The sequence below is a fragment of the Rhinatrema bivittatum genome, chromosome 3, assembly GCF_901001135.1.
Source record: "Rhinatrema bivittatum chromosome 3, aRhiBiv1.1, whole genome shotgun sequence".
NCBI lineage: Eukaryota > Metazoa > Chordata > Amphibia > Gymnophiona > Rhinatrematidae > Rhinatrema > Rhinatrema bivittatum.
This window is the reverse complement of record NC_042617.1, coordinates 514,316,881-514,337,431: the sequence shown is the minus strand read 5'-3', so window position 1 is coordinate 514,337,431 and position 20,551 is coordinate 514,316,881. Positions and strand designations below refer to the sequence as shown.

Genomic DNA, 20,551 nt, shown 5'->3' with positions numbered 1-20,551 from the left:
AGATGATTTTGCAGAAGGAGAAAGGACTTAAGAAGGGGAGCAGGAGAGAGGACCAGGGATGTTAGCGGATGGAGAGGGAGATGATTAAAGATATGGGCCTATTGGACCCTAGATTTATTTTTTTTTTTGGGGGGGGGGGAGAGGGAATAATTTAGAAAGATATTGCCTATGTCACTAAAAATAATAGATAAATCACAAATAGAGAGATAACACATATAATTCAATGTGTAAACATTTATTCATTTCATCGCACAAATTCCTCACCTAAACATAATTAAAACTGAACTAACACATTCATCCACACTCACATCCATAAAAACCATCTATATTGCACAATCAATTCAATGAAATCTTCTCATATAATAATTACAAACAATTAATATAATTACAAAACTTCATAACAGATGTATGGATTTCCACTGCATTTCAACATTAAATGTTTCTTTTTTTCCCCAAATATTATGACCATATCCTTTTTCTCCGTCCAGGATATGGTCATAATATTTGGGGATAAAAAGAAACATTTAATGTTGAAATGCAGTGGAAATCCATACATCTGTTATGAAGTTTTGTAATTATATTAATTGTTTGTAATTATTATATGAGAAGATTTCATTGAATTGATTGTGCAATATAGATGGTTTTTATGGATGTGAGTGTGGATGAATGTGTTAGTTCAGTTTTAATTATGTTTAGGTGAGGAATTTGTGCGATGAAATGAATAAATGTTTACACATTGAATTATATGTGTTATCTCTCTATTTGTGATTTATGTACTATACTATTAGAGAGTGTTGGGAATTGAGTACCCTCTGTGATATTCACTAAAAATAATAGTACATTCCTAATTATAGTACAATGACAAAGAATTTTCTAAAATAAGGACTTAACTTTGACAATTTTAATGATACTGCTTGTTGTGTACATTTGAAATACTACACGTTATACAAGCAATATAACTTTATTTCAGATACACAATTGAAGACTATCCTAAAGTAGTGCTTTTTCAATGAAAAGGTAAGCCTTATTGCAAATACTTAGGGGTTTCTTTACTTGCTAATTGGATGTTTATTAAAATAGGAACTTGCTCTTTTGCTGTTAAACAGTCTTTTAGTTATGACTTAATGAACACATTGTGTTCTAAGCATATTTGTAGGGTGCATAGTAACTTAGACACACACTTGAATGAAAGTCATAATAAATTTGAATATTCAGGCAAAACATTTCAAATACAATATGAGGAAAAAGAATGACGAGCATAGCATACATTTCCAATGATAAAAGAGAACAATCTCCTTCAATGAGTGAAAATAAAGGATCTTTACGACCGTTGAATTCTTGGAGCGGATCCATGGGAAGACGTACTGAGATGTTATCTTTATGAGTTTCACAAGTTTTTTTTAGCTCCTTAATGGATTCAAATACCTCAAATGCAAAGAGGTGATGTAGTTAGATCTAGCTTGACACTAAGAAAGTATTGAAGCTGATGACTTCAACAAGCAGTCAGGATCACAAAGAAGAGTAGACAATGGTCAGTAATCTTTTAGCTGAGATGCTTTGTCTGACCATATCCTTCTTGGGTTCATCTCATTCCAGAATCAAGCAGGGAACATGCTCTTCTTCATCTAAGGTAAAGGAGCTCCATAGATAAAAGCTATGATTGCATGATGCAAATCTGGAAATGAATATTCACTGATTGATCAATACAATGACAGAAGATTGGAAGTTTATGGCTATTTGCATTATCTGTAGAGCAAGTACTTCATTGTAGCATGGCTTAGGATTTGCCCTCTACACACATTACCTCCAAAAAATCCCCCCACAACAAATAATAACATTCATATAATCAAGTTTAAAGATCTGGGAGAAATTTGTCCAGTCTTCTTATTAATCCCTCCCCTGATCAAATGAACACCAGAATTTTTGTTTTTAATATATTATTACTAAAAACTAACATGGGAGTTGGGTATCAAAACTGCAGGTCTGCCTCAAGGATTGTTTGCTTCCATGATCTGTATTCTCAAAGAAACACTGTGAATAAAATAAAGTTCTAAAGTGAGTTAGTCTTATTAATTTAACAAATAAACATTAGCTCTTTCAAAACCTCCTGGTATCATAGGAACTTCATTATAAGCAACACAGCTCACAAAAAAATACAGCTCTCATGACACAGTCTTGTTCACAGAGTTCAATTATTTACTGTTTTCATAAAGATTTATATTTCCTGGCTCTCTCTCTTGATTTTCAACATATCCCACAGGTCAGTAGACACACAGATCTGGAAATTTCATCTCATAAACTGGAATCGAATGGCTCTGTGATTGACCATAAGCAGCAGTGATTGTGCCAGATGGGCTTGGAGGTGGCCTGTAACAAAATAAAAAAACATCTTCTATATAATATGTGTATATAATAATATATAAATTGATAATAACCCTAAAACATTAAAAGATAATATTTTCAAAGACGCGCTCGTGCACCCATGTGCATGGATGTGCCGATTTTATAACATGCACGCATCGCCATACACTTGTTATAAAATACGATACCCACGCACACCTGAGCGCCTGATTATATCTTGGCACACAAATGTGCGGACGGGTTGCGACTCGGGTGCGCAAGGGGGAGTGACTGGGAGGGAACTTCCCTATCCCTCTACCTACTCTGCCTCCCTTTTCCCCCTCTATTCCCCGACTCCTAAAATCCCTCTTCCTACCTTTTTTTTTTTGTTTTCGAACTTACTTACTGGGGAAGTGCACCAGCCAGCTGCTGGCTTGCACTTCCCCAGAACAGCACAAAATGGCGCTGTCCCAGCTGGTTCCCGCCCCACCCAAACCCCACCCCCGGCCCGCCCCTTTTCTAAACCCATATATGCACGCATCTTATAAAATCGGCTGGACACGCATAAATGTACACACCATTTTATATGGATGAGCGCATGTGCCACTTCTACCACTTACGTGGGGGGGGATTTTACTATACACACGCACTGACGCAGTTACCAGTTAAACCAGTTCATTCCCACTTTTCCCAGTTACAGAATAGGACTTCCTAACCCCCTTAGTTAACTAACCTCTCTTTCACACTACCTGCCCCAACCCTCCCCCCCCCCCCACTGACTAGCCTAGCTTTTTTTGTTTTATAACTTACATGCCGTCTATAGCAGAAGTAAAGTTACACAGTAGGGGACATCCGGCGCGCGCTTGTGTGCGTCAATACTTTTGAGCTGGTTTCCATTTAAATTCCCGGAACACCCATGCCCTGACCAGACCACGCCACCCCCCACCCTTTTTTGGGACTTTTTCTTTTGTGCGCATAGCAGGAGATCCGCGAGTCCATGGACGCTTCTTAAAATACACGTGCTACGCACCAGCCCGAGAGATGCACGTATCTCCCTGATTTGGCGCACGTAGGGCTTTTAAAATCTACCCCTGATGCAGTTTGCTGCATTAAGTTTTTAATGCATAAAACCTGCATGTTATTTTCTCATTAACCCTCATGTTATTTTACCAACCGCTATTGTATTTTATTTATTGTCATTTTTTATTGCCATTTTTCATTGATATTTATTGTTGTTTATTTATTAATTATTTATTAATTGTTATTGCATTTATTTTCATTTATTAATTGTTATTTATTAATTGTTAGCATTGTTATATATATATATTTTATTCTGTTTCTTGGATTAACTATGTTCATTGTAAACCGCTAACTTGAAGCGATAGTTACTGTTCATTGTAAACCGGGGTGATATGTATATTATACAGGAACCTCCGGTATATAAATCCTTAAATAAATAAATAAATAAATTATTATTGAATAAAATGGGCTGTGTGGTAAACAGCATGGGTTTTTCATAATAAAAATGCAGCATAGTGAATCATCCTCTTAGTGAATTGCTAATGCACTTTCAATGGAAATGTTCCAGTCATGTCACGTTGTAGAGGCATAAAAAGAAAACATATAGGATGTTCCAGCACCCCACAATATTCAACAAAATGCTTTGCATAAGTTAATGTGACTTTTACACTTACCGAATTGTAATTTCAAAGATTTGATTGAGTTTGCTTTGAAGTAATGTGGCCTAAAATCAATAATGAAATGTTTGTTAGCCTGAGGAACAGAGGTGCACACATAGCTTTCTACTATAAGACTTAGTCTCCACTAGCTTCAAAGAGTATTATCAATTCCTTAAATCTTTTTTTATTTTATTTTTATTGAATTTTAAACATATTTGAAGCATTCAATATATACAGAACTGAAATATACTTCTTTACATAAAGACAATAAGAAAACATACTTATTCTGTATATAAATCATTCATTACATTCAAGGAAATACAGGGAGAACAAGATGTGAAGGAAGCAGTTATCTATAAAGAAAATGAGCACATAAGCACAAACAGTTTTAATATGCTATGTAGTTAACTCCGCTATTACTTAAATCATACCAATCCCCAGTAATGATCTTTAGGAATGGGAATCTAAATAAGATCGTAATTGTTCAGGATCGCTAAACATATAGGGGGGTAATTTTCAAAGGAGTTACGCGCATAAATGTAACTACTATTGTAGCAATTTTCAAAAGCCATTTACTCACGTAAAGTGCACTTATGCGAATAAATCTTATGGACGATTCAATGGCATATATTGTAGCAATTTTCAAAAGCCCACTTACTCGAGTAAAGTGCATTTACATGCGTAAAACCCAGATTTACGCATGTAAATGCTTTTTAAAATCTGGCCCATATTTAGAATCTTGATATACAATCATACATCTACAAGGAAATTGTAGTACAAATTTAGGTTACTTTCTCTTTCTAAGAGCTAGATTTTCCTATGTCGCAGGGCTCCCTGAATCGCGCGCTAATGGGGGGCGGAGGGGTGAAGTGGGTGGCGGGCCTGCGAAAGCCGGCAGCGATCGCACCTCTGCACCTAATAGCGCCATCATAACAGGTGGTGCTATTGGGCACAAAATAGGCAGCGAAAAGGGTTCTTACCTTTTCGCTGTCCGCGATGTCCTCGCGACGTCTGCCTCGGTGCCGCCCTGACTCCTCCTGTTCCGGTCTTGACGCCACCCCCATTTAGTGATCGCATGCGAAAAGCTTTGGAAAATGACCTCCTAAGTTGGGTATTCTTTGCAATGTCCGGGAATATTCTTATCAGATAGCCATAGAAATTCAATTTTTGATAACGGAAAAAGGATCTGAGAACAGAGTCTCTCTCCACTGTAAAGATAAACTGGACTAACAAGGTAGCTCTTGTGTTTGTAGTCATCTCAAAGGATTTCTTCGAGGTCTGAAACATCCACTTTCAAATCTATTTGATTCTCTTGCTGTGTAACTGTTGCTTCGGATGTTTGAGGTAGATAGTACATTTTTTATATTGCAGGTAGTGCTTGATCTGGCTATTTTAATATATTCAGAAGGTAGCTCTTGAATAAATCATTTGCTATAATTAACTTCGTTTTAGGAAAATTTAAAACCCTAAGGTTAGCTCTTCTCATTTGGTTTTCCATTGTTTCCAATTTATCCATTTGAATTTTTTCAGATTTTATAAGATTGCTTTGAATTTTTTCCATCTCCTCCATCTAATACTTTTACTGAAGTTTCTATATCCTGCATTTTAATTTCTAGATTTTGAGTTTTATTTATAGCCTCTTGTACCATCACAGTTATTAATAGACTTTTGCATAATAGTCAACATGTTCCAAATTTCTTCCAAAGTAATTTTTCGCGGTGTTATGAGCAGGGTATTGCACAAAATGCTTATTTTTTAATTCTCAATTCCTACCTCTGCTGGGCTCTCCTCTGACTCGTCTCGGCTGTGTTGTTACGCTCCATCCCAGCTCCTGGAACCCTGCACTTCTGGGTTCACCGAAGGAGCGGGTAATGTCTGGACGCCAAGCTCTGTCGAGATAGTTTTTCCCATCAAATTTACAGGTAAAGTTTCCATCTTTCTCATGCCGGACGGTGGTTTAGGGGTTGTTGGAGCACCAGGGCTCAAAGATGTTTCATAGGTCAGGGGGCTCGGCAACTGCTCCTTACTGAGTTCTCCAGCGACTTCTCTTCCTGGCTGAACTGGCGGAGTCCTCGCGAACAGAGTCTCGATCCGTGGCTGATTTACTTCAGAGACTGGGGTCGAAGTCAAATCACAAACTCTGGCTTTCCTCTTTGTGTGAGGCATATCCAAAGTAAATTTTCCAAGAAAAAGTAAATTATCCAGAGAAATAGAAGCAATAGCCCAGAGCAGCTATGTTTGTGTGCTCACTACACAGCAGCCATCTTGTTCTATTCCTTAAATCTTCTAATTCACCTTCAGTTTAAGGCAGCTGGCCTTTTCTCTATAGAAATTTTTTGCCCAGACTCAAAGGGTTGTCAGTCATAAGAACATAAGAAATGCCAAGCTGAGTCAGAGCAAGGTTCATCAAGCCCAGCATCCTGTCTCTGATAGTGGCCTGTCCAGGTCACAAGTACAAAACACATTCCAAAAAGTAGGATCTATTTCTTGTTGCTCAGTCCCAGAGTCAGCAATGGCTTTCTCTAGTCCAAGCTTCTTTTAAACCTGACAACGCTGATTACCTTGACCATGTCCACTGGCTGAAAAAGTACTTGCAATGATTTGTTTCAAATCTGTTGGTTGTTAGTTTACGGATTGTCCCCATGTTTTAGTATTATTTGAAAGGTTAAATAAGCATCTTTTATTTACCCATTCCATCCCACTCATGATTTATAAACTTTGATCTTGTCCCCCTCAGCAATTTCTTTTCCAAGCTGAAGAGCCCTAACCTGAGGAGCCTCCCATCAGAGGAGAGATGTTTCATTCACTTTATCATTTTTATTGCCCTCCTCTTTCCAGTTCTGCTGTCTGTTTTGAACTGGAGCAATCAGCACTGCACACAATATTTAAGGTATGGATCGATGCAGAGACAATATGATATTTTCTATTTTATTCTCCATACCTTTTTGGATCATTCCTAATATTCTATTTGTCTTTTTTGACTACCACAGAACTATGAACTAAGGATTTCAATGTATTATTCACAAGAACTCCAAGGTCCTTTTCCTGGATTGTGTCTCTTAAAGTGGGACCAGCACTATGTATATGTAGTTGGGATTATTTATTCCTTTGTGAATCACAATGAAATTTTCCTCATTAAATTTCATATGCTAGTCAGTTGCCCAATCTCCTAATTTCGCAATGTCCCTCTACAATTCTCTAGTATCCATTCCTGTTTCAAAAACTACGAAGAGCTTTGTGCATTCTACAAATCTGATCACTCCACCCGTTGCTCCCCCTTCCAGATTATCTATGAATATGTCAAACAGTGCAGGTTCCAATACGGATTCCTGTGGCACTCCTCTCTTTATTTGGAAAACTGATCATTTAGTCACATCCTTGTCCTTTAACTAGCCACCAATCCACAATAGGACACTGCCTCCTATATTATAAATCCCTAATCTCCTGAGGGATTTCTGATGGGGAACACCATCAAATGTCTTCTTAAAATCCAAATACTCCACATCAAAAGGCCTAACTCGATCCACATGTCCACCCACACCTTCAAAGAAATCCAACAAATTTGCAAGGTAAGACCTCCACTTGCTAAAAACATATTGACTCTTCCTCACTAAGCCATGTCTATCCAGATGGCCAGTAATTTCATCCCTAGGAATAACCTCAATCACTTTGTCTAGCACTAATGTCAGGTCTATCAAATCACAGCCTCCCAAATCACTCCTGGAACCGTTAAAAAATGATACCACACAGTCCACTCTACAGCTATCAGGTCTTGTGGCAATTTTAAATAACAGGCCACAGACTACCAGTAACAGGTTACCAGCCCCACATTCAAATTCTTTCGAGAATCTGGTGTGGACACCATCTGAGTCTGGTGACCCAACACTCTTCAGATTGTCAGTTTCATCTATTATACCTTCAATTGTCACGTAGATTTATTTAAATTAATCAGAAGTATCAGCATCAAAGAATGTTCCTAGGAAATGCATGTCCCCAATATCCCCCCCCCCCCCCCCAAAGCAAAGAATAAGGCAATAAACTCACCCTACTCTTCTGCTATTTCTCTGTTCCCCCAGATAAGCCCACCCCACTCCTTGGTCATCCAGCAGCACAACTGACTCCCCCAAAAGCCTCCTACTTCAAATGTACTCCAAAAAAAGCCTCCATTAATAGCTTTACCCCTATGGAAAGTCTCCTTCCAAATTCTCTCTTGGCCTGTCTCACTCTGCTCTACATTTAAGTTGCTAGTGTTTATGCTCTTGCCTACTTTCTTCATTTGGGTCTGCTTTGCTTTTTTTTGAACGGTGCTCTTTTGACATTAACTGCCTCTGTCACCTCATCATTAAACCAATGCTGATAGTCATCCAATCTTCCTTCAGCCTTTGTAATGCATCAAATACAGTTTATCTGAGCTTGACTCACTCAAAATTTTAACCTTTGCAACCACTCCTTTTAGTATTTTTCTAATTAATTTCCCATCATAGACTCCCTTCTTAAAGTTATATGCTATTGCACTAGCTTTACTTAATGACCTCAGTCAAAAGATTATGTCAAATTTAATTGTGTTGTGCTTGCTATTGTTAAGCCGCTCCATCCCCCACAATAACCTCTTACACCAGGTCATACTTTCTTCTGAGGACTAGATCTCTAGTCGATGCCCCTCTCATTCTAGGATCAGCTGCTCCATGAAACTGTCATTTATGTCATCTATAAACTTAACCTATCTAGCATGTCTCAATAAGACATTAACCCAATCAGTACTGGGTTAATTGAAATTTCCTATTACTGTGTTGCCAAATTTATTTGCCTTTCTCATTTCTGCTCATTTTCACAGTCTGTTTCTTCATCTTGGCCAGGTAAATTATAGTATACACTCACTGCTATACTTTTACGTGTCACACATGGAATCGCTATCCATAAGAATTCCATGCTGCATTTTGTTTCTTGATTGACTGTATGCCAACCTTTACATATGGTGCCACCCCTTCACCAATTTGATCTGCCCTGTTACATTGATGTAATTTATACAGTGATATCACAGTGTCCAATTGGTTATCCTCTTTCCACCACATTTCTGGGATATCTATAATATCTATATCCTCATATAATGCCATACATTCTGACTCTCCAATCTTATTAAACATACTTCTGGCATTTGTATACAGACATTTAAAAGTATGTTTTTTATTTGTATTTCTATTTGTATTTGTATTCACTGCCTGCTTATTAGCAGAAGAGATAGGCAGTTTAGTTTGTGCTCTTTACTTACATCCATCTGGATTACTCAGCCTTAACCACAACCTCTCTACCCTTTTTTGCAAGTATCCTTGGAAGATACCTCCCTCTGAGCCATGCACTTCTAAGCAGCTATCAGTTTTCGCCCATGGTCTAGTTCAATGATTCCCAACCTGGGGTTGCTGGAAGGGAGGCAACCAAAGTGCAACTGCTGAGAAAAAGTGCAAGCTGACTTTATCTCTGAGGAGCTCTGCTTTAAGGCGGCTGCTGCCTAATCCTAATGGATGATTCTATGTCAAAAGGAGGAGAGAATGATTGCAGCCTTGAGAATCCCAAACCAGCATGGAGTGGAGGTGGGAACGAGTGTGGCTGAATGCCACTATGAGAGGAGGGAAGCACACAACCATCAGTACCCTCAACAACCACATTGATCCATGTGACAAGGGACAGCAGAGTGATAACCCCGAGGAGCATTTCTGGCCCCTACTAAATATATCTTCTAGATTCAGATACTTATTTTAAATATCAGAGTTTGGAATCATGTTTTAACTATCAGATGGTGTCAAAATCTTTGAATACACAAACAGAAGCTTTTGACACCATCTGATAGTGGAATCCCTGATTGTACAAACTCTGATATTTAAGATCAGTACTTAAATCTAGAAGATATATCTTATAAGAGCACTCTCTTTTGCAAGTTAAAGAAAATTTTTAGGACCACAGAAAAGTGATTTCCTTTTAAAAGAAAATGGTTATTGTGGATTGCAAATGATGTTTAAACTGCAAAACTAAAAAATCTAAAAAACTGAAACAATTTCTCTACATGACTCAAATGAACCATGATTATAATCACATGAGCAAATCATCATTATCAAATAAATCAAATAAAATCATCATTGAGCAAACGAGCGCTATCTTCAGCAGGCCCCCACCTATGGAACACGCTTCCCCCAGACCCTTAGACTAGAACCCAGTCATCAAGAATTCAAAAAAAGACTGAAGACTTTTCTCTTCCAACAAGCTTTCCCAGACGCTTAAGTGACAGACAGACTCACTAATTACTAAGTATCCTAATTACCTTAATTATGGTCACTGTATCCAGTACTAATTTTAAAATATCTACAACTGGACAATTATCTTTGAGCTCAAAAATTTACTTTATTTCATATATATATTTGGCATTGCTTATATTTATATTTATTGCTAAGTTAAATAGTTATACTGCTTATATAATATATTATATTTCTTTACTTATTACTATTTATTACCAGTTAAACTATTATTTCTTTATTTAGCTCTATGTTAAATTGTCAACCAGTTATACTGTTCCATATGTTCTACTGTTCCATGTAAAGCTCCGCTCTCTGTTGAGCAGTTCTTCGTTTTATGTAAACCGGAGTGATTTGTAGTCCCTACAAGAACTTCGGTATATAAAAATTAAAAATAAATAAATAAATAAATGAGCACTAAGAAGGACATAAGTCATATGATCAATTTGTGCAGTCCTAGTGCTATTATATGAATGTCATATAATTTTATGGATGTATGATTTTGCCATAGCTGTTGATTGGAGTGAGATCTTTTTTGCCAGTATATGTTATTTTTCACTCTCAAGGTTATTATAGTAGTATTGTTACAAACCCACCAACCAACATCGACGGGCTTATCAGCAAGATGTTTGCACCAAACTTGCTGCTCAATGCTTCTCTGCAAAGACGAATCGAGAAGATTCATGAAGAGCTGGACCATTTGGATCAGTCATGCTGCTACTTATGAACTTAATTAAATTGCATAAATCACTGAATAATGCAAATGTAAGTCTTTATAATGCAAACAATAAAAAAGACAGAGAGGATGTGAAGAACTAAAGCCGACCACATGGGTGAGGTTTTGGGCATTTCTTAAAATTCTTAATAGTGGGAGCCAGAAAATATCAATTAACTACTGACGTGCAAGTTAAAGTTATTTTGAAATGTTAGGGGTGTGCATTCGTTTTGAACTTAAATGGAAAACGCAACTTTTTTTTTTTTTTTAACTTAAAAAAGTGATGAGGCGTAAACGATCGGATTTCCAACTTATTCAACATAGCTATGTTGAATACGTTGGAAATCACGATTGTTGATCTAAATAAAAATTTAAACCCCTCACCCTCCTTAATCCCCCCCCAAGACTTACCAAAACTCCCCAAGCTGGCCAAAAGTTCCGTGAGGGTCCGGGAGCGGACGCGTGGGGAATCACGTGACGCCGACGTCACGTGGTCCATCGCGGTTCCGCTCCCGGACCCCTCGTTGGGCCCAAAAGGCACTTTTGGCCAGCTTGGGGGGGGCCTCCTGGCCCCCCCAAGCTGGCCAAAAGTGCCTTTTGGGCCCAACGAGGGGTCCGGGAGCGGACCCGAGGGGAATCACGTGACGCCGCGTCACTCCGACGTGACGCCGACCTCACGTGCTCCTTGCAAAGGAGTTCAGAAATGGCGTCCTGACCCCGCTGGACCACCAGGGAGTTTTGGTAAGTCTGGGGGGGGGATTAAGGCGGGTGAGGGGTTTAAATTTTTATTTGCACATATGGACATAGACTCAACTTATGGAATTCTCCATATGTCCATATTGACCGCAAATGACCCCCCCTTTCGACTTATGGACTTATGAACTTAAACTTTTGGTCTGCACATCCCTATGAAATGTTGATATGTTGATATTTTGATATTTGATATTTTGATATGTATAATAATTTGTGTATTTCTTAAGAATAGTTTTCTATTCTAAAATTTTGCTAGTATATATCTATATCTATATATATTCTTTTCCCTGACAATCCCTAAGTTGTTGTGCTGAATTCCTGGTAATAAACCTAACACTATACCTAATAAAAATTCCGTTATCTAAGACAAATGATCTTGTCTTAGTATTTGAAAGATATGGATCAAAATAAAAAGGTATAGTTGATATATAAGGTTTATATGCTAATTATAATCCTACAGGGGGAGGGAAGCCACTTGAGAAGGAGGCATGGAAAGGATGTAACATTCAGAAAGGGGCTATAGAGGAAGGGTAGGAGGGAGGAAAGAGTTCAGGAGGGAAAGCAGTCAAATGGGTCTTGAGGGGAAGGACCAGGGAAGAGGCCACATGAAGAAAAGACCACAGGTGGGGGTAAGCAGAAGGAGGATAGGCACTTAGGAAGGAGACAGGGCAGGAAGGTAACCCAGGAAGTGATCACATGAAGAGGGCAGGAGGGTGAGCCCTTAGGAAGAAGTAAAAAAGGAAAGGCAAGAGAGAGAGAACCAAGAACAGAAGAGAAAGCACTCAGGAAGGGGCCACGGGTTGAGGGAAACATGGAAGGAGCGGAAAGCACTTAGGAAGGGACCAATACAGTGGATGAGTGTTGGTGCACTCATGAAGGAACCACACGGTGAGGGCAAGAAGGAAAGCACAGTTTATATCAGAAACCATCCTTTATTTAATATTAAGATTTATATACTACAAATTATTCCAAAGTGCATATTTGTTGTTACATTAAAATATTTCCATATGGCATTTAACTGCATGTAAAAATTAAACCAAAGCATGTGGAGTTCCACGAAATTTCTGGAGGTTAAATAGGGATCCATATTCCCCAAGAGGATGGCAGCCCATAGTCTAGGTTAAAAGCTACTCTATCTCTTTTTTAAATGTTAGCACCAACAGCCTTGTTCCATCCTGGTTAAGATGGAACCCATTCAAATGGAATAGGCTCCCCCTTCCCCAGAATGTTTCCCAGTTCCTAAGAAATCTAAACCCCTCTTCTCTGCACCACTGTCTCATTCACACATTGAGACTGGAGCTCAGCCTGTCTTTAGGATCCAGCACATGGAAAGGGGAGCAGTTCTGAAAATGCAACTCTGGAGGTTCTAGATTTCGGTTTCCTACCTAAAAGTTTAAATTTAGCCTCCAGGAACTCCTTCCTGTACCTTCCTATTTCATTGATACCCACATGTTATATGACAGCTGGATTTTCCCAGCACTCTGTAAAATCCTGTCTACGTTGTGGGTGAGGTACGCTACCTTTGTACCAGGAAGGCAATCTACGAAGCAATGCTCACGCCCACCAGCCACTCAGTTATCTTCATTCCTACTGATCGAATCACTAACTACAATGGTAGTCCTAACTCTTCTTTCCTGGGCACACATCCCTGGAGACACATCCTTTGTGTAAGAGAATAAGGCATCACCTAGAAGGCAGTAGGGATGTGCAGGGAGAAAACATTCATATTTGTTTTACAGTTCGTTTTCGGGAGGATTTTTTCTCATGAATTTTGATTAGTGGAATGTTTTTTTCATTCATGTAAAAAAATAAATCAAACATGAACTCTCCCCCCCCCCCCCCCCCAAACAAAATCAAAACGGGGCCTCCCAAGGCCTCCCACCAACCCGTAAAAATGTGGGGCCAGGATCCCCTTGGCCCCTACTTACCTGGTGGGGATCCGCCAGCAAAGCCTAGGCCCAGGCCGAAGCCTCAGCCTTGTGTATGCTGAGGCCATGGTAAGTCTGATGTATTTGTTTAAAATGAATGCAAGGAATAAGGTTTGTTTCATTTGGGGGGGCCCAATTTGTTTTAGGGACCCCCGAATGAAACAAATCAGCCTTATTTGTTGTGTTTTGCACATTTGTTTTAAACAAATGCACATCCCTAGAGGGCAGGTCCTTGCTATAGAATAACTTCCTGCTACACCAAGGTAATGGTTTTCTTCCAGGTGACCTTGCTCCTCCAGAGCAGCACATTTCTCTGTCTCAGTCAGGCAGACCACAGAAATTTGTTCTCGCCAGAGAGAAACATCATGACTACAATTCTTCAGGAAAAATACTCCTCTTACTTGACCTGTGATATACAACCTCCCTCTGCCAATATGGTCCCTCTGTGTCTATCCCATGCATGCCTGCATTCTGCCACTGTTTTGGCTCCCATACAGGGCCTGTGGATTTATATTGGACACACTAAGCAAATCTTCATCCTTTATGTCAAAATATGCTGCAATGCCGAAAGAATAAAACAAGGATGTTTTTACTGCATTCTCTTTTTGTTGTACATTACTCTGGTTCTTGTATGGAAGAAAGGGGTTGATCAAATAAAGTAAACTAATTAACTTCTTGGAAAAAGTACTATATTTTTGGAAATAAATATCTTTCAAAATGAGTTTGACTGTATGTTTGCAAATATGTCATGAGATGCATCAAGATATCCGCATGCTGCAATACCATTTTACCGAGTTGAGTTACCAACTCAGTTATTGTGGTACATCAGTGGGACATTTCACAAGGAAGCATGATAAGCAGGACTGCAGTGCAGTGACAGTAGCACATGTGGTAACAAATTAATAATTCAGTGCTTACCCTGGCACCACAGTGAGCAGCGATTTCCTCAAAAGGGGCTTTTTGAAACTTTTCAACCACCTGGCGCCTTCTTTCCCGTTCCTGCTCTTCCACTGCAACACTGTCGACTGAAACATACAAAGGGAAGAAGAGAAACAATTCTTAAAAACTGTTCTGTTCTGAGTACAGATGTAAATATTTGACTACACTTCATTCATTTATTTTATATACTGACATTCAATCTGGGATATCACATCGGTTTACATTCAGGTACTGTAGGTATTTCCCTATCCCCAGAGGGCTTACAATTTAAGGGGGTCATTTATCAAAATGTGCTAAGGTGTTTTCGCATGCATTAAGGGCTTATCACCATGCGAAACGCCCCATTACCGCATGCGATAGGCCCTTACCGCATGCGAACACGTCTTTATTGCATACAATAGCACCATATCATATGGTGTGATGCAAATGTCAAAAAAGAGGAGGAGTGAGCAGCACAGACTTAATGCTGATGTTAACTACATATGTGTGTGAGAGAGAGAGAGAGAGAGAGAGAGAGAGAGAGAGAGAGAGAGAGAGAGAGAGAGAGAGAGAGAGAGAGCGAGCCTAGCCATAGTGTCCTCTTCCTAGATAGGTATTTGTATCCCTATGATAGGCCCACCTAGTAACTCGAGGTGAGGTTTATGTATTAGTGTAGGGGGTTAGGGGCTACTTTGACATTCAATGTGAGACGTACGAACAGAACAGTGGTCTCTTGTGAAGATTTGATGGCCTTCGGAGTGAGGAAACTCACTCCAAGATGAGATTTGGGCAATGTTCTCTCCACCTAGCTTGTCCATCATGGTGGGCCTATCATAAGGATATGAATACCTATCGGGGAGAGGACACTATGCCTAGGTTCGTTCTCTCTCTCTCTCTCTCTCTCCTCATTAACAATGGTCTCCCAGTGGTTGAATGCATGAAATACAACAGGTGTGGCACTTATAGCAAGGTCTGACAATGTTATCGCAATTTGTGCTAACTTAGCTCTTCACATAGTTAATTAGTGCAAATTGCAATAAACTGTATATTAGCATAAAACACACACCTTTTGCTATTGCATGCGATACTTATCCTTCAGCCAGCGTGCAATGGTGGTCCTTGAAGCTTTCTGACCCTTCCTGGGACCACTCCATAGGACAAACAGATGGTCCGAAAGACGGAAACCGTTCGTGACCTCCAAATAACGTATCAGCACCCGTCTGACGTCCAACTGTCTTAATTCCCTAGACTTGGAAATAGAAAGATCTAGGCCCGCCAAGGATGGGAGCGTCACCTTCTGATTCAAATGAAAAGAGGACACTACTTTCAGAAGAAAGGAGGGAACCTTTTGTAAAGAAACTTCTTCATTAGAAATCCTTAAGAAGGGCTCCTGACAAGATAAGGCTTGTAGCTCCGAAACATGCCGCGCCGATACGATATCCACGAGGAAAACAACCTTCAACATCAGATCTTTCAAGGTCGCCCGCGTCAGTGGCTCGAAAGGCGCATTACAAAAGGCACGGAGAACCAGGTTGAGCTTCCACGAAGGACAGGGGTTCCGAATTGGAGGATGAAGATGTTTAACGCCACGTAGAAAATGAACCACATCCGGATGAGAAGCTAGAGCGAGGCCCTGTACCTTTCCCTGAAAACTACCAAGGGCTGCCACCTGAACTTGTGGGGACTTGAAGGCTAAACCTTTTACTAGACCTGCCCGCAGAAAAGCCCGAACATCCGAAATAGTAGCCCTGGACAGCTCCACTGCGTGGTTCAGGCACCAGTCCTCAAAAATACCCCAAACTCTGACGTAGGCTATGGAGGTAGAAGTTTTACGGGACTGCAAAAGCATAGTAATCATCTCCTCCGAGTAACCCTTATTTCTCAATCTCCGCCTTTCAAAAGCCATGCCACTAGACCAGTGGTTCGCGACACACCGCCAAGCTCCGGCAGGTGTCTCGCGGCTCCCGGTGTTCCACTGCCCCGCTTGTGCTTCCCTTCTCCCTAGGGGCGGGGCCGAAGAATGAAGAGACGCTGCGCGCCAACGCCAGCGGGGCCGAAGAACGAAAAGACCTGCGAGCCGACATCAGCGGGGCCGAAGAACGAAGAGACGCTGTGCGCCGCCGGCAGCTGAAGAGCAGAGAAACCTGTGCGTCACCAGCGGCGGGGCCGAAGAACAAAGAGATGCTGCGCGCCGCTGCCGGTGGCTGAAGAGCGCAGAGACCTGTACGTTGCCGGTGGCGGGGCCGAAGAACGAAGAGATGCTGTGCGCCGCTGCCGGCGGCTGAAGAGCAGAGAGACCCTGCACACTGCGGGAGGTGGCTGGAGAGACGTTGCGTACCGCGGGAGGTCAGGCCAGAGGTGGCTGAGAAGTGGAGGCCAAACAATGAGAAGAGGCTCCATGTGAGCTTGTGTGCTTGTGGTAGAATGGGTGCCTGGGTGCATGAGTGACAGCTTGTGTGCCTGTTGTAGAATGGGTGCATGAGTGAGAGCTTGTGTGTGTGTGGTAGAATGGGTGCTTGGGTGCATGAGTAAGAGCTTGTGTGTGTGTGTGTGTGTTAGAATGGGTGCCTGGGTGCATGAGTGAGAGCTTGTGTGCCTGTGGTACATTGGGTGCCTGGGTGCATGAGTGAGAGCTTGTGTGCCTGTGGTAGAATGGGTGCCTGGGTGCATGAGTGAGAGCTTGTGTGCCTGTGGTAGAATGGGTGCCTGGGTGCGTGAGTGAGAGCTTGTGTGCGTGTGGTAGAATGGGTGCATGAGTGGGAGCTTTGTGTGTGTGTGTTAGAATGCATGCCTGGGTGCGTGAGTGGCAGCTGTGTGTGTGTGTGTGTGTGTTAGAATGCATGCCTGATTGCATGAGTGAGAGCTTATGTGCCTGTGGTAGAATGGGTGCCTGGGTGGTGAGTGGCAGCTTTGTGTGTGTGTGTGTGTGTGTGTGTGTTGGAATGCATGCCTGATTGCATGAGTGGTAGAATGGGTGCCTGGGTGGTGAGTGGCAGCTTTGTGTGTGTGTGTGTGTGTGTTGGAATGCATGCCTGGGTGCGTGAGTGGCAGCTTTGTGTGTGTGTGTGTGTGTTAGAATGCATGCCTGGTTGCATGAGTGGTAGTGTGTGTGTGTGTGGTAGAAAGGGTGCCTGGGTGCATGAGTGAGAGCTTGTGTGTGTGCGGTACAATGGGTGCATAAGTGGCAGTGTGTGTGGTTGTAAGTGACAGAGTATGTGTGAGCTTGTATGTAAGTGACAGCATGTGTGTGATTGAGAGAGACTGGTCAGGGAGGTGACTGGTGTGTGTGTGTGAGAGACAGAGACTGGTCAGGGAGGTGACTGGTGTGTGTGTGAGGAAGAGATACTAGTTAGGGAAGTTACTGGTCTGTGTGAGACAGAGACTGGTTGTGACTGGTTTTGGGCCCTAAGGAAGAGGACTGAGGACAGAGCTTCAGCAGCCATTGCTGCTTCTGGTGAGTGCTATTGGTCTGCAAGGGAAAGGAGTAGGAGAGTTGCTGGAGATGGTAAGTAAAGGCAGCTTTTTAAGTTTATTTTTCTTGATTGATTGCCATTTTAATTATTGGGTGTTATGTGATGTGTCTGCTGTTTTGAAATATTTTGATATTTAGACAATTTTTAATAATTTTTATGAGTTTTTAATTGTTGGATGTTATTCTGTTCATCAGCTGTTTTGTAACATTTATTAGTATAGTTTTACAATTATTTCTAAGTGGGGATCTATAGCAGCTTGGCTTGCTCTGTTTTCCCAATAGGAGGTGTATTAGTGTTTAGGGCCTGGTTAATTACTGTCTTTTCATAAGGAGGGGTATTGTGCTTGCCAGTAAAGAGAGTTTGCTTTGCTTTTACTGAGATGTCATCAGATCCAGAATATCTTTTTTTTGTATGGTGAGCTGTACGGGTAATGCCCTAGTTCTGCTCTGCACCCATTTTTGGGGGTCGACGTGGTTCCTGAGGATGCAGAATGTATATTTACGTTTTGTCCCATGATGGTCACATGTTCAGTGTGTCACGCATGTGAGAACCATCTGTCAGGTGTGTCCCGGCCGAAAAAAGGTTGAGAACCACTGCACTAGACAAAAGTGATCTACCTCTGTGAAATAAAATGGACCTTGTCGCAGCAGTCTCGGGGACGGATGAAATCTCAGCGGGCCGTCTACTGCCAGATTGAGAAGGTCCACAAACCACGGGCGCCTCGGCCACTCTGGCGAGACGAGTATTACCTTGCCCATCGTATAGTGATAGGTATGCTACAGTCCACCTGGTCAAGATGGTGAGACTGACAGTGAAATGCTAAGAGAAATTAGGGAAGCTAACCAAATTGGTAGTGCGGTAATAATGGGAGACTTCAATTACCCCAATATTGACTGGGTAAATGTATCATTGGGACACGCTAGAGAGATAAAGTTCCGGGATGGAATAAATGATAGCTTTATGGAGCAATTGGTTCAGGAACCGACGAGAGAGGGAGCAATTTTAGATCTAATTCTCAGTGGAGAACAGGATTTGGTGAGAGAGGTAACGGTGGTGGGGCCGCTTGGCAATAGTGATCATAATATGATCAAATTTGATTTAATGACTGGAAGGGGGACAGTAAGCAAATCCACGGCTCTCGTGCTAAACTTTCAAAAGGGAAACTTTGATAAAATGAGAAAAATAGAAAAAAAACTGAAAGGAGCAGCTACAAAAGTAAAAAGTGTGCAAGAGGCGTGGTTATTGTTAAAAAATACCATCCTAGAAGCACAATCCAGATGTATTCCACACATTAAGAAAGGTGGAAAGAAGGCAAAACGATTACCGGCATGGTTAAAAGGGGAGGTGAAAGAAGCTATTTTAACCAAAAGATCTTAATTCAAAAATTGGAAGAAGGATCCAACAGAAGAAAATAGGATAATGCATAAACGTTGGCAAGTTAAATGTAAGACATTGATAAGACAGGCTAAGAGAGAATTTGAAAAGAAGTTGGCTGTAGAGGCAAAAACTCACAGTAAAAACTTTTTAAAATAAATCCAAAGCAGAAAGCCTGTGAGGGAGTCAGTTGGACCATTAGATGATCGAGGGGTAATAGGGACACTTAGAGAAGATAAGGCCATCACGGAAAGATTAAATGATTTCTTTTCTTCGGTGTTTACTGAAGAGGATATAGCTTGGCGTTAGGGCTGTTGAGCTGCGAAACTCGGCCTGAGTCAGGGGGTTTCATGAATACGTCTCTACTTTAATAAATATTTGAAAAAGATCACGGCATCTAACCTTTTGTGATTACCTGAAGGTTTTCATGGGTAATGATTCAGATGGACTGAACCAAATCAAGGTTAACCTAGAAGATGTGGTAGGCCTGATTGACAAACTTAAGAGTAGTAAATCACCTGGCCCGGATGGTATACACCCCAGTGTTCTGAAGGAACTAAAAAAAAATGAAATTTCAGACCTATTAGTAAAAATTTGTAAACTATCATTAAAATCATCCATTGTACCTGAATACTGGAGGATAGCTAATGTAGCCCCCATATTTAAAAAGGGCTCCAGGGGCGATCCAGGAAACTACAGACCAGTTAGCCTGACTTCAGTGCCAGGAAAAATAGTGGAAAGTGTTCTAAACATCAAAATCACAGAACATATTGAAAGACATGGTTTAATGGAACAAAGTCAGCATGGCTTCACCCAAGGCAAGACTTGCCTCACAAATCTGCTTCACTTTTTTGAAGGAGTTAATAAACATGTGGATAAAGGTGAACCGGTATATGTAGTGTACTTGGATTTTCAGAAGGCATTTGACAAAGTTCCTCATGAGAAGCTTCTAGGAAAAATAAAATGTCATGGGATAGGTGGCGATGTCCTTTCATGGATAACAAACTGGCTAAAAGACAGGAAACAGAGAGTAGGATTAAATGGACAATTTTCTCAGTGGAAGGGAGTGGGCAGTGGAGTGCCTCAG

The 20,551-nt window shown here is 40.9% G+C and overlaps 1 protein-coding gene across 3 annotated transcripts in view; it reads right to left on the bottom strand.

Moving 5' to 3' along the window:
• Positions 1-945: 945 nt before the first annotated feature.
• The window catches only part of EFR3B (EFR3 homolog B), a 455,199-nt gene continuing 435,593 nt past the window's right edge, over positions 946-20,551 (bottom strand). For all 3 annotated transcript variants that reach the window (XM_029596199.1, XM_029596200.1, XM_029596198.1), the window contains 3 exons: positions 14,618-14,724; positions 4,035-4,084; positions 946-2,367 (listed from right to left, as the gene is read on the bottom strand). In XM_029596199.1, the coding sequence (XP_029452059.1) occupies positions 2,262-2,367; positions 4,035-4,084; positions 14,618-14,724 (263 nt within the window). In that variant the 3' untranslated portion in view covers positions 946-2,261. The remainder of the gene's footprint in view (positions 2,368-4,034; positions 4,085-14,617; positions 14,725-20,551) is intronic.